Below are 15,324 nucleotides of genomic sequence, written 5' to 3'. Positions count from 1 at the left end.
TCTAGAAGCATCATAGGGTGTGTGCAGTTCTCCTGTGGGGAAAATGCCTTAGCATAATGTAATTATCCTTAACAAACCATTTCGACATTTTTTTGCCCTATCATTGCTGGCTCCAGCTGATGAGTAGCTTGCATAATACACTGAAATCTGTTAGGAAGATTCTAAAGTGTTGGTCCCGTATGGGGTCATTTCCTCCAGAGTTAGAGCAGGTTCAGGGCGTTCCTTGGGTAAAAAACATCCAATGCAGATGTGGATTAAATAAAACTGTGTACAATTTAGTGCACATACTGACTGAATTTAGGAGTTAGTTGAGATGTTTAATTTGGCCAAAGGGTTTTTGCAATTTCTACTTATTCCTAAACTTTCTCCTGCACTGTTACCCAGTCTCTAAGAAATTTCTCTGAATGTTTGCACTTGCCTTACCTGCTCACTTGCCTTCAGGCTTTCCATACTGTCTCTGGGAAATGAGGGCGTATGACTGACTTTCTTCATTTTTACAGCTAGGGTGTCAGTAATGCACAGGGTATGTGTGTTGGAAGAATGTGGCTAAAAGCTAAGCTAACTGTATTTTAGTAATTTTAAATTCACATGACATGTACAATGTGTAGCTATAAAAGGAGTAATAAGTACTCCAGTTTGTGGGAAGTAACACAGGTATCCCTTACGCTGTGCAACACAAGTTTTCTTACATGGATAATACAGGCATTCTTCTCAGTTAGACTGATATCTGTAGCAGTGTGACTTCTTGGGGAGCTGTTGTGCTGTAATGTGAATCACAATCCTGTGATTATAGGAAACAGAAATTGAAGAAACATTGAGTTTGAAATCCTAGAGCATCAGGAACAGCTGCTGCATTTCTCCTCCCCCCGCCACCTTTTTGGAGATGTCTATGTTGTAGAAAATTATTCTTTATCTAATTATTTTTTCTATCTTTACCCTATCAAATGCATTTTAATAAAAATTCTTATATTTGAGATTTTAAAATACTCTGACTCCAGAAAATGGACTATGAATCAAGGACTGATGCCTTTCAACAACTCTCTGCAGATTCATTTGGCTATTGTGCTTCAGCGTTTGAAATTGAATCTCACTTTATATGCGAGACAAGGTTTAGGCCAGCCTACTTGGTTACTGGCATTTCCTAGTCTCACAGCTGCTGTATTCAGCTGTGTACTAGAAAAATATAATGGAATAGTGTTTGCAGAGAGCAAGAGGCGATTGTAAAGATATAAAACTTTCTGCCAGTTTTTTGTTGTAAAACATAAATTTTAAGTAGTACCTATTTTAATGTTACACCTTGAAGCTAGAGATAACTTTTTTGGTTTTGGTAGTGTTATTTATTGAATCCTAGTGTTTAATTTTTTTGCCACAAAGCAGATCATGATTGGCATGGAGTTGGAACGAGTATTGTCATCTTTTATTATGGTCTGCTGGATTCTGTTTGTGAGAAAATTCAGTCTTCTCCATTCCAGGACTAGGCTGCTTTGATCTTCTTTAATTTACTTTGACAAAGATAAAACTTCTGGCATTTGGATGACCTAATGTGGAATAGACTCCTAGTTTAATAATGCCTTCCTGGATGGCCCACTGCTTGAGTTTTGAGGACTGCTTTTCCTTCAAGACTTACAAAATATGATTTCTTATTAAAGATGAGTTGTCATAGGACCTGCCTTCCCTCTAGTATCCCCCTGTTGTGGTCAAATGTGGCATTTCAGGCATTGCCTACCTCAGTTTCCCCTCAGTAGCATATTTTGTCTCTCCCAAGGATTTCCATGTCTCAGTCCTCTGTCTGGGTCACTCTGAGTTCAGTCACCCTCTAGTGTAATTAAAGTCCAAATAAATGGTGGTTCTGCCCCATTGGGCTCCTCTTCAACCCACGCTCCAGGCTCAGTTTGTGTCTGTGCTCTAGGATAGAGCTTGATTCCCAGGCTGCTTCTCTGGAGTCCGCTCACAGTCTTGTCCCCTATAGGTTGCCTTTCAGTCTTCCTCGCTCTAGGATAGAGCATGGACTCCCAGGCTATTTTGCTGAAGTCATTCTAGACAGTACTTCAGGGCCTTCCAAAGGAGCCCAACTTGCTCCCTGTTGCTCTTTCTCCAAGTGGCATTTTCGCACACCTTTTATGAGGCCCAGGTGTTTGTCTGTCACCTGACCCCAGTTAGTTCAGCCACCTTAGGTTGAGGGGCAGTTAATAATAGCACAAGTTGGGCTGATTGAATCCAGGCCTTCGGGACCTTAAAGGAATAGGCCACTTTGTTACACAGTTCTGTAGAATATTACCTTTATTCCGTTCCGATGGAAGAGATAGCAGTTCTAAAATATCAGCCAGTGAACAAAGATAATCCTATAATGTCTCACTAGTTAATTAAGTAACAAACTTTTCATTTCTGAGTTGTCTCCTAACTCTAGACTGGCAAATGGACTTAACATTAAATAGTACCCCATAGACTATAGGAAATGTAATCTCAATAAATTTTCTTTTCCAATTTTAAAACACTGGTAAAAAGTTTTAAGAATTTGTAAAGAATGGCTGATTGAGCCTTGCAAATTAACCCCCCAAACACTCCTTGTACGACAAGAGAGATAACACCTTTACAAACAAAAACAGATATTACTCACTTTACCAGGAAAACAGATAACTTGTTAAACCAGTTTTGAAAGAGAATCTTTTTGCAAGAGTTCAAATTTTTAAAGGTCATTAACTGTGTATGAAAATCTAGTGGAGAACTGTACCTGTTGTCTCACACCAGACTTTACCTAGAGGTGCTTGCCAGAACAAGTGAAATAGATTAGGATTGTGTTGTCTCTATTTTTTTTCTACAGGTAGTTCTGCTCCTGCAAATAGTCCTGGGAAATTATTTATAGGAACATAGGTGTGATGGTCTGCTACTATAGTGAGGTCTCTGTCATGGGGTGTAACAGGGTGGCTCATCCCTTAATGCATGGGACTAACCAACCCTGATTACAGAATGAACTACTCGTGGAGGAGATCAGGGTGATTACCCTATAAAGAGCAGCAGGAGGCTGCAGTGAAGGGGGAAAACTGAGAAGCTGTGGAGTGTGTAAAAAGCTCTTACAGGGAAGATCCTGAGACTGAGGAAACTGTGATAGTGAGCAGAAGACTTTTTGCTAGAGACTAGTACTGACGTAAAGCCTGAGAGACTTTGAATTGGGACTTTGCTCTGGGAGGAAGGGCTGGGGACTTCCTGCCGAAAGGGGGAGAGTCAATGAACGGGGGTTGAAGTCTGGAGGACCAGTTTATAAGGACTCAACAAATGGGACCCGAGGAGGAGGATATTTTAATTACCTGTCTGTGAGTTCAGGGGCCTTGCAGAGGGGAGAAATTGTAGCAAGGCAGCAGTGAATGACGTTTGGTCATGAGGGGGTGCTCAGGAGGCACCTGTCTCTGTTACAGGCAGCAATCAGCTTACCAAAGGGTGAGAGACTTACGGTAGGCAAGGAAGGCTATGTATGAATTTTAGACCTTGTCTACTCCGGAAAAAAATCTGCAGTATATAACTCAAGATGTGAATTTAAATTGATATAGTCATACCAGTTTAAATCCTGTGTGGACATTCCTATCCCTTTATAAGGGTAACCTTTTTTAGTGTAGCTTGTACATTTGTGAAGAGGTGTAATGCAAACAAACAAACAAGGCAAACTCTTACTACAATAAATGTGTCTTCACAGGGGAGTTATACTGCTTTAACCAGGGGTTGGCAACCTTTCAGAAGTGCTGTGCTGAGTCTTCATTTATTCACTCTAATTTAAAGTTTTGCGTGCCAGTAATACATTTTAACATTTTTAGAAGGGCTCTTTCTATAAGTCTATAATATATAACTAAACTATTGTTGTATGTAAAGTACATAAGGTTTTAAAAATGTTTAAGAAGCTTCATTTAAAATTAAAATGCAGAGCTCCCCGGACCGGTGGCCAGGACCCGGCAGCGTAAGTGCCACTGAAAATCAGCTCACTTGCCACCTTTGGCATACGTGCCATAGGTTGCCTACCCCTGGCTTTAACTATGCCTGTTTGAATTCACACCTTGGGTTATAGTGAATTGTCCCCTCTCACATACTCTGTGCTTGTATATCAATATAATTGGTAAAACTTTCCCATGTCAAAAGGCCTGGTCATGGCCTATCCAGATTTAGGCTTAAGCTTGGGGCCCTTGCCATTTGTGATAGCATTGAAGAAGCACAGTCAGTGGTCCCAGTTTACTTGGATTCTACTGGTGAAACAGGCTGTGGCCTTACGTATACACAATCTGAATGTCCAGTGCAAGGTGCAGGCTGTGCTGAGGAGAAAGGAGGGGGAGAAAGTCTGTTAGGCACTGCCCACAAATTGGACAATTGTGGTCAAAGAAGGACATGGCCAGAGTTCCTGGGAGCATATCTTCCTTGCAGCCTGTGCTAATATGGTTCCTATAGAATCCTAGCTGGAGAGCAGAGCTGACCTGGGCTGGCAGAGGGTGACAGTGATACCACTTCCTGACCTCCTGGAATCTCCTCTTAGGTGCATCTGCAGAAGCAGTGCAAGAGGTTGCAAACAGTAATCCCCATGGATACAGAGGTGAATTGAGCCTAGTGTGTAGAGGGAGACCTTGTGTCACTATCTAATCGCATCTGAACAACTTAAGAAACAACATTGATTGGCTCTACGTGTGCTGGGAAATGGAAGGAAATCCAACAGCCATAAAAAGGTGGAATGGAGAGCGATGCAGAAGCAAGGATGTGGAAGAGATTAAAGTTAAGGGAGCCAGGAGGGCAAGATATCCGATGTTTAAAAAAAAAAAAAAAGTGGGATAGAAGAATGTAAATGCACAATATCTAGGGATGGGAAAAATCAGATAAAGTAGATTGAATTAGACAGTTGCTTAGTTTTTTTTAATGGGGGATTAAAGCGTGCAGTTGTACTTTTAGATCTGACAGTCACATCCAAACTAAACAGGTTGGTCTGTGTCTTGGATGGAAGACATTCAAGGGGAAAAGTGTGCTGTAGAAGAAATTGGTTGACTATCTGGTCATTAAAGAACTCATAGCATTTTCATACTGAATATTTAATGTTGCGTAGTAATTTTTTGGTAGCCACTGTACAAACATATCATAAAGCAGCACAATCCCTGCCCAGAAGTACTAGCCACAATGTCTTGGCCCAGTTCCTGTTTAAGTAGATAATGCACAGCATGTTTGCAGCTTTCTTGTGATGATTCAGTGGAGCTACACCTGTGCACTACTTAGTCGAAACTGTGTACTGTTACGTAATGTTAAATAATTGTTGTAGTCTATTCCATGTGTGACAACATTTAATTAGCTGCACATATGTGCTTACTTAGCCTATTGTACTGAATACTCATCTGAACCTACTAGAATTCTGGGAGTTGAGATCAAGGTGGTCCTTTCCCGATATCTCACAATTTATCCAGTTTTAGTGATTCAGTACCATTTTTAAACTCCTGTAAGGCAACATGTGCTGAGTGCCACAATCTTGGCAACCATTAATACAAACAGTATGCTCCAGAGATGCTGATCAGGGCGATTGGGGGAGGTCCCAGACTATTGGAAAAAAGCAAACATAGTGCCTACATTTTAAAAAAGGGAAGAAAGAGAACCCGGGGAACTAAAGACCGGTCAACCTCGCTTCAGTCCCCGACAAAATCATGGAGCAGGCCCTCAAGGAATCCATTTTGAAGCACTTGGAGGAGAGGAGAGGAAAGTGACCAGGAACAGTCAACATGGATTCACCAAGGGCAAGTCATGCCTGACCAACCTGATTGCCTTCTATGATGAGAAAACTGGCTCTGTGGATATGGGGAAAGCGGTGGATGTGATATATCTTGACGTTAGCAAAGCTTTTGATACAGTCTCTCACAATATTCTTGCCATCAAGATCGGATGAATGGACTATAAGGTAGATAGAAAGCTGACTAGGTTGTCAGGCTCAATGGGTAGTGATCAACAGCTCAATGTCTAGTGGGCAGTCGGTATCAAGCAGAGTGCCCAAGGGGTCAGTCCTGGGGCCAGTTTTGTTCAATATCTTTGTTAATGATCTGGATGATGGGATGAATGGGAGAGGTAGATATACTGGAGGGTAGGGATAGCGTCCACAGTGACCTAGACAAATTGGAGGATTGGGCCAAAAGAAATCTGATGAGGTACAACAAGGACAGGTGCAGAGTCCTGTACTTAGGATGGAAGAATCCCATGCACCGCTACAGACTGGGGACCGACTGACTAAGCAGTGGTTCTTCAGAAAAGGACCTGGGGATTACAGTGGGTATGAGTCAACAGTGTACCCTTGTTGCCAAGAAGGCCCGCGGCATATTGGGTTGTATTAGTAGGATCATTGCCAGCAGATCGAGAGAAGTGATTATTCCCCTCTATTTGGCACTGGTGAGGCCACACCTGGAGTATTACATCCAGTTTTGGTCCCCCCCACTACAGAGAGGATGTTGAGAAATTGAAGAGAGTCCAGTGGAGGGCAATGAAAATGATTAGGGGGCTGGGACACATGACTTACAAGGAGAGGCAGAGGGAATTGGGGTTATTTAGTCTGGAAAAGAGACAAGTGAAGGGGGATTTGATAGCAGCCTTCAGCTACCTGAAGGGAGGGTTCCAAAGAGGATGGAGCTAGGTTATTCTCAGTGGTGACAGATGACAGAACAAGGAGCAATGATTTCAAGTTGTATTGGGAGAGGTCTAGGTTGGATATTAGGAAGCACTGGAATGGGTTACCTAAGTAGGCGGTGGAATCTCCATCCTTAGAGGTTTTTAAGGCCTGGCTGGGATGATTTAGTTGGTGTTGATCCTGCTTTGAACAGGGGATTGGACTAAATGACCTCCTGAGGTCTCTTCCGGCCCTAATATTCTATAATTCTATGACAGTCTGGCTCCATTGGTTGGGAAACAACTACAAGTATAGTCTCCCTGAAGCCATGTGAATACTACTGGAGGAGGAGGATGAAACTGAGCATTTAACTTTTGCATGATCTTTTCCTGGAATGGCTTTACTTGGTGGAGTGCTGCTTCTAGGCTCGGCCAACCAACATTGATGGGACAAAATAGTGCTTCAGAGCTGGGATGACCAGCAGCAGCTGCAGAACTTCAGGGTACAGAAGGCTGCTTTCCTAGATATCTGCATAGAGGACACACTAGGGTGGCAGAACACCAACATGAGAATTCCCCTCAGTATAGAGAAGTGTGTGGCCATGGCCATCTGGAAGCTTGCCCTCCCCCAATTGTTGTCATTCAGTAGCTAGCCAGTTCATTGATGACAGATCAACTGTGAGGTCTGCTGTCATGGAGATTTGTGCTAGTATTAAGAAAGTGCACAGTGCACAGGGAATTGATAGATTTGTACGGTTGGGGTTCCTGAATTGTATCCAGATAATTGGGCCGCACATGCCCTTTAGTTTGCAACCCCCTCTGTCCTCAGAAAGTAAGTTTCAGAGTCCATGAACAGAAAAAGGTATTTCTCTGTGATGATGCAAGATCTAGTTGATCACCATGGTTGGTTGAGATATTAAAATGGGGTAGTCTGAAGAGTTCCATGATCCTGGGATCACACCAGGATTAGGCAATGAAAAATTGTACTTCTTCTCTCAGTACTACTGTGGACGATTAATAGTGTGATTCCTTCAGTCATCCTGGGAGACCTCACTTATCAAACTCTCCTTCCTTGGCTTATGAAGCCTTTTAGTGGACACACGGATAGAAGAAAGTAGCTGTTTAACTATACACCGAATAGCTGCAGAATGACAATGGAGTATGCATTTAGTAGACTGAAGGGAAGCGGGAGGTGTCTCATAACGAGGCTGGCTACTTCTGATAAATATCTGTCTCATGTTATAACTGCTCTCTGTATTTTGCACAACATCTGTGAGAGCAAGGGAGAGAGCCTCACTGAGGGTTGGGAAGCACAGGTGGAGAGACCTCCAGGGCTTTCTCAACAGCCAGACTGGGTGCCTCTACAATTTTTCCCAACTAGTCAGGGGACCAGCATTGTATCTGCAGAGTCAGGGAAGGAAACTTACATGATTTATATGGCTGTTTTACTAGGAATGGATGTTATTACGGGGAATTGTACCTCAATGAAATTAGTCAGCAAAGCTTTTTTTTAATTCAAACCAGTCCCGCCCCCAACCCTGATTTGTTTTTAATTGATTTAACAATAAAGAGAACACAGTGCAAAGTTTAAACCAGTGGAAATGGGGCAGACGTGCCTAAAGTGCTGAGTGCACTCATCTTTGGGGCAGAGGAGGCACAATGTGTAAAAATGTACAGGCTTGTAGTTTTTGTCTTGTGCAGGTCGAATGGCATGGGAAAGGCCTGTCCTTGTAGTTGGGGAAGTGAAAGGAGTGTCTCAGTATTGTGTTCTCGGCAGACTGCTCATGTACAGCACCCCAACCTAGCCATGTTATGCAAAGTATAACAGTGTTTTCTAGTAAGTTGATTTATTTCTGCCGTATGTCTGATATTTTTTCCTGGATGTCCTCTTCTCTGTCCTTGTGTTTCATAGATTTATCCCTGTCCTTTCATTTTTGTCCTGGAGCATGAAATCTTTGCTTCACTGTCTTACTCAGTCTCTGTTCGGATTTTGTGATGAAATCAAGGAAGGACTTTTTGCTGTCCTTTCTTTTCCCTCACAGGTTTGCTGGGTGTTGAGCAACTGATAATGCCCCTGTGTGGGCTGCAGCATATCAGATGCTAACAGAACAGAGAAACAATGCAAGTAGTAACTGTTCTATACTAGTCTCCCTGCTAACAGTGACAGAATATCACTACCCCGTCAATTTCAGAATTCCTTTCCCCTCTGCTCTTCCAATTCTGGATGCGCTTGAAGATGGTAACTTATTTCCAACTTATTTCCCCCCTGCACAAGTCCCCTGTACTAATGCTGGGTATATGGAGCTGGAGGTGTGTGCGTGTCCCAAGAGGCAGTTTAGTAACTGCATATTACATCTGTAGGCTGTCTTTACACTGCAGGATGTTACACTGTGAGGTGTCCCCAAGAGATGGAGAAGATTATATTAAAAAAGGCAGTGGGAAAACTGGGAAGATGGGGAGTGCTGTTGTTTATGAGGATGGTACCCCTCAGCTGGTGCAGGAGTGGAAGGGAAATGCCACCTATATCGGCAGCCGCAAGAGTCGTTGCCTTGCAATGGGTGTGACAAAATAGAGCATTGCCTTTGCCTTGAATTCTGTTGTAGAACACCTACCGATCAGCACAAAGTGCACTATAAAAGAGGTAGACTTCAATGAGTGTTCGGAACCCATTTTGCTGCAAAGGGCTTAACGATCCTGAGGATCTGACTGAAAATCACTATGGGCTTCCGTAAGTGGTGTAGCACCAATGCCTTATATGCTCAGTGCATATGGGCATTTTCCTTATAATCCAGTGCATGTTGTAAATGTAAAGGTAAAGGTAGCTAAAAGCTCTTTGCACTGATCAGAATGTCATCCAAATTATTTTTTCTGTTGCCTTTTCTCTTTCTATCTGCTGTGACAATAAACATGCCTGCCATACAATGCATTTGGTATTTTTTAGCCCATAGGGTGCCACCATCTTGAGCAGGGGATGTGGGTAGAGAGACCTGCTATTGGCCAGGAGGGAGAGGAAGTGAGGAGTGGTACACTTATTCCATAGTTGTGGGATTTGAAATACAGGGAAAGAAACCCTTCTGAGCTTCTAGAGCTGATGCCATTTGGAAGTGTGGGTGGGATGGAGAGCAGGTGGAAAAAGGGCTGTGTCCACTCTCATCCTCTCAACTCAGCAACTCCCAGGTGATATCAGGAACCAAGTTGTTTAAATCCCTCTATGCAGTCAGTATTCAGACAGTTTATTATAATACAGCACATAATGCTTATGGTTGAGGTCTCCTCTGCAGGATAGTTAGGCTGAGTTGCTGCCTGGCTCTCAGGGGTCATCTTCAGTGCTGTCTCTGCCTAAGTGTCTGGCTTGGAGTTAGGTGTGCTGAAGAGATTGTGGCTGTTTGGGGATATCTTTCTTGCCAGGGTCTGTGGTCAGCTGGGTGCCTTTGAAACTGTCCCTGCACAGCAGGATTCTGTGGTGGTCTTCCTCACAAAAGTCAGTCCAGCCCCTCATACTATGCACGTTGCTGGAAGAGTTACCATAGTGCTTGTTTTTGTCCCTTGTATTTTCATACTTCTGCTGGAGCTCCTTAGCTTGGGTGTTGCATTGGGCCACGTCCCGGGAGTGCCCCTTCTTCTGCACTTGCTCCATAGCTGCCCATAGATTGTCACACTCTGATGGCTCCCATAAAGATGGGACTGGATGTGCTCTTGTCCCCCTGAGGGCAAGGGAGTCCTGGATTTCTGGATTGGACCACACGGAAGCACAGTGCTTGACTACCATGATGGACTGTGGGATTGTGTACTTGTTATAAACTGTAATTGCAAATGAGTGCACCTACATGTGTGCCAGCATTTAAACAGGGAGGTGATAGCTAGTCAAGATGACCCTTTGAGCAATGGAGGCACACAGGTAAACAGACAGGTTCGTCCATGTATAAATCAACGTGGTATTGGTTGGCAGTAAGACAACTGCCTAAAGTGGTGTTATCAATCTGAAATGGGAATGTATCCACACAAACCTTTTACTGGCATAACTCATTTGGGAACAAACTTATGTTGCTTCCAGAAAGATGAATTAAAGCAGGAGAGGACACCAAATAAATTGAAAAAAGAACTGTGTGTGGATGCAAGGGAGTTTTTGCCATAAAAACTCAAATTACTCTGAAAAAGCTTTCGTGTGTGGATCGAACATGGAAGATCCTATGTGCTGAATTTTTGTCTTTAGTCTCCCTTGGAGGATGTGTTTTATAAGGCTTGGCTGGGTCTATTCTACCATTTACCACACCTTCCATTGACTTCTCTCAGAAATAGAGGGGTGGGAGGCAGTGTCTGGAAGAAATGGATCTCTAGCCATTGCACCCACCAGGGGCTTTGTGCATTCCTTCATTACCCCTCTATTTGAGAGACTCCCTACAATTTCTTCTGCCAGAGCTTCTGTGTACCTCCTATTCTCCCTCCTCATATACCAGGGTCCGCCATCTCTCCCTCATGCCAGTGGCTCTGTGCAAACCCATTTCTTTTTCCTTCCTTCCCTCCTATTCCCTCCATGTCAGGGGCTCTGTGTCAGTCATCTATTTCACCCTTTCCCCCACATGATAGGGGCTCAGTGTACCCCTTGCTCCCACAGCAGGATCCCCTAGTATCCCTTACCAGATGTTCTATGTGCCTGCCATTCTTCTCTCCTGCATTCTCTTCCCATGGTAGGGTCTCTGTGTGCTCCCTATTCTCTTTTTTCCCCCCTGCCAAATGCTCTCTGTCTTCCCTACCTTCACATCCATACAATGGTCCTTCAATCTCCCCCCTGATAGGGGTTCTGTGTGCTCCCCATTTCCCCCCCTGCCATGCGCTCTGTGTGCACAGCCCTCTCTTCTACCCCCACCATTGTTGTTTCTCTGGGAGAAAAGTTATTCAGGGTTTGAACACGTTCAACTATATTGGGAGAATGCATGGAGATGAGATGGGATATTGTCATGCTGGAAGGCATTATGGGTGCCATTACCCAGTTTGATCTGCAGGCAATTGCAGAGGTGCTTGAAGCTGTGGCTGTACTAAAGAGATGGTGGGGCCTCATTTTTCCTCTTGCAGTTTTCCCCAAAATCAATAGGGTTCTGGCAATTGATGTCTAAACAGCCCCTGAAATTTTGGAATTCATATGATGCAACATTCAAAGTTATCTGATTACAGAGAGACAAATGCCATTAAGCTGAGTGTATGGCCTTACAAGCTCAGCTGACCAATTTTTGTGATGAAAATTCTTCAGTCCTTGTCTCCATATAAAATGTTTGTCTCAATATACTTCATGAAGATTTGCATGCTGTTTGCAAAGTCATATCCTCAAACCTCTGTTTCTCCAACAATGACCAATTCATGTTGCTTGCACTTGGATATTTCTGATATGATGGCGGTGCTAATGATGAAATCCTCTCCATTTTAGTTGGATGACTAGCTTATCCATTTCCTGTCAACCAAGGGCATCAGAAAAACTGGTCAAGGGGCTCTGAGCCTATCTCAGGAACTCAATAGAAGACTGCAAAAAAGCTCTCAGAAATATGTTTATACAGTACACCCAGGTAATGTCCTTTCAGTGAAAGGATCACAAAACTGGACCTGCTAATGAAACCCCTCTAAACCAAGAAAGTTTGCCAGATTGCACTTCTCCTGTTCTCTCCTGCATAATTAGCAGTCACATTTTTCTTTTTTAACTCCTGTGATTCTGTGCATACTGATGTGTTGTCAGGAGCTAGTTTTGTGGGCTCAGCCTTGGTCTCGATGTGTTGTCTGTTTACACTGTGAGCTTTTGGAGGCAGAGATTGTTTATTTTTATATAAAAATATGCATAGTGAAGCTTCTATGCACTACCATGATAGATATAAAATAAACGGTCTACATTCATTTTGTTTGGAAGAGTTTAGGGGAAATTGGAACTACTTCCTTTTGCTTACATATCTTTTTTTGTGAGGGAAGTTACTAGATCAGATGCAAAACTTCGGAGTGCAAATTGGGACTAAAATAATTTCAGGGAAAATTCCAGAGTTGCTAATAAATGAGTGCTAATGTCTCCCTTCTAGGTCGAATACATCAAGCTATGGTAACATCTCTCAATGAAGATAATGAAAGCGTTACTGTTGAATGGATTGAAAATGGAGACACTAAAGGCAAAGAGGTACACTAAATATTTTAGAACGTCTTTTTCTTTTTTCTTTTTCTTTCAATTTTTCTAGAATAAAGACTATTTTAATGCTCTTTTCTTAAAACCCTGTATATTTTATCTTGAACCTGAATAGTTCATACAGTAAAACTACTGGAAAACGTGTTTTTTAATTAAATTAAATTATGATTCCATGATTCCAGATATTGTTTAATGTGCATCATAGAACAAATGACTTCGGTTTCTGTGGTGCTGTATTTTATTTCCTGAGTATATGTTTCTATAATAATATCGAGTTCTTATGTAGCACTTTTCATTATAGATCTCAATGTTCTTTACACCGCCTGTCAGTCTCATTATCCCCATTTTACAGACGGTACACTGAGACAGAGAGGGAAGTGACTTGCCTAAGGTCCTCTAGCAGGCCCGTGTCAGAGCTGGGAATAGGAAAACTCCTTTTTGCAATATAATAGGACCAAACTATTGATGCTTTATTTTCTTTTCTTTATATAGTTTTCAGGCAACCTGAGGACCAAAATTGTTCAAATATTTACTTTAGCTGAGGATACACGAAGTATCTCAGTTTACAAAGCTAAACAAATGATGGACTAAAATCACTGAAGGCATCTGTTTGTCTGTGTGTAAATGTAAAAAGACTCACAAGTGTGCATGTTTATTTTTTTTCCTTGTTAACAGATTGACTTGGAGAGTATATTCTCACTTAACCCAGATCTTGCGCCTGATGAAGATATTGAACCCAGCCCAGAGACTCCACCACCTCCCACTCCTTCAGCCAAAGTAAACAAAATTGTGAAGGTTGGTGATATATTCAATGAAAATTACTATCGTCTCATTCATATTAGTATTTTACCTGTAATATTTAAGAATTTTAAGTTTAATTTTCTCTTATGTGCTAATTCAGGAATATTTTAGAAATCCTTATCATGAAAAAACTTAAGAGATTTCTGAAGGGCAGAACTGGAAAAAGAAGAAATCCGCAATTAATCTTAATGATTTTACAAAGGGAGACAGAGTGTATTTCTTAGCTTGGAACCAACTTTAAACTTGTTAAATATAGTTTGTCCTGTTTTATTGTGAAATGTTTGTATATTTGGACCTTTTTGTCTTAGAGAAGGTTGTGGAGGTTATTAAATGATGCATTTAGCTCGCATTCTGTATCCTCTTCGTCATACGTGCTGCTGGGAGGGACTGTGCAGCACCACCTCCTCAATACTGCTCATGCTGATATCTGTGATTACTTCTGTTCACTGAAAGTAAGCAGAGATTGGGCTACAATTTACAAAAGCGGTGGTAAAGTGAACAGATTATAGAGATTTCTCTCTTTATAGAATCGACGGACTGTGGCTCCTATTAAGAATGAAACTCCTGCCAGAGACAACAGAGGTAAACGATCAGTTGCATCTTTCCATTCCATAAAGCAAGAAAGTGACTTGCTTAACTGACACTTAAAGTTCTCTAGTATCCTATGTTTTCTCTGGTTTATTACTTGGCCATGTTAAATTTAATGGGCAGAGGGAATAATTACTGGAACTATTATGATGTATTTTTAAAAAGTTAGTATGTAATCAGTTTTATATAAAAGGCCTGGTTTATACTTAAAACTTCTATCGACCTAGTTACCGCCACTTGGGGAGATGGTGTTCCTATGCAGTGGGAACAACATCCGTCTCTGTAAGTTGCATCTATGCTTGGGGTTATGCTGGCTTAGCTATGGTACCATAGCTGTGGTGCTATAGTCCCTAGAGTGTAGAGATGGCTTAAGTTCAGTATAAGAGATTTAGTGCATGTCTATATTTTATGCATCACTTATTTTATGTATCTAATAAATATATTCTTTAAAACAGCCTCTTGTCATATTTCACCATTTCAGACATTCCTTTGTGCTTTTGATACTACTTTTGTTTGTTCCTCAATTCAGTGTTTAAATAGTCTGTAAAAGCATGTCTACAGGACACTCAGGAAAGTTAAGAGTGAATTAAGCTAAAGTGAACTCATGTCACTTTACCTCTTAATTATGAGCATCAACACAGGACTTTAATGCACTTCAGATTCATGTCTTCAGTTAATTTAGCTGAACTTGCCCCCATGTCCCTGTGTAGACATGCCTTTAGAGCAGTGATACACAGACTGAGGTTTGGGAGCAGCAGAGTGTCTCTTTAATGTGTCTCCTGCAGCTTTTTCCAGCACATATTAAAATGTGTGATTTTAATTATTAACCAATCTAAGTTATTAATCAGTCAGGATGCTTTTACTATGTTATTAACCAATATTAACGTGTGTATGTGAGAAAAACCTGACCAAGTATTATTATTTTATCAACTACAATTGGTTAATTTTCTATTTTATTTTTATATAAAATAGTAAATGAAACAATGAATTCACATTACTGTGGATCTTTTGAGTAATACTGATCGCTAATTTGGCTCCTGAATCACTGAGATTTGAGTATCACTACTTTAGAGACTACTTAAATACTGGATTGATCAACAATCAAAAGCACAAAGGAATGTATTGTAAAAAGCCAGAAGATGGTGCCCAAGTGTGAGCAGCCAAGTCCTGGAGGC

At 41.7% G+C, this 15,324-nt stretch overlaps 1 protein-coding gene across 5 annotated transcripts in view; it reads left to right on the top strand.

Moving 5' to 3' along the window:
• Positions 1-15,324, top strand: part of KIF2A (kinesin family member 2A) — an 89,295-nt gene that overhangs the window by 14,257 nt on the left and 59,714 nt on the right. For all 5 annotated transcript variants that reach the window (XM_030567029.1, XM_030567028.1, XM_030567027.1 and 2 more), the window contains exons 2-4: positions 12,660-12,754; positions 13,436-13,555; positions 14,089-14,143. In XM_030567029.1, coding sequence (XP_030422889.1) covers positions 12,660-12,754; positions 13,436-13,555; positions 14,089-14,143 — 270 coding nt within the window. The remainder of the gene's footprint in view (positions 1-12,659; positions 12,755-13,435; positions 13,556-14,088; positions 14,144-15,324) is intronic.

Source organism: Gopherus evgoodei, chromosome 6 (genome assembly GCF_007399415.2).
Source record: "Gopherus evgoodei ecotype Sinaloan lineage chromosome 6, rGopEvg1_v1.p, whole genome shotgun sequence".
NCBI classification, from domain to species: Eukaryota; Metazoa; Chordata; order Testudines; family Testudinidae; genus Gopherus; species Gopherus evgoodei.
Note: the sequence above shows the minus strand (reverse complement) of the source record. Positions and strands in the feature narration are given on the sequence as shown.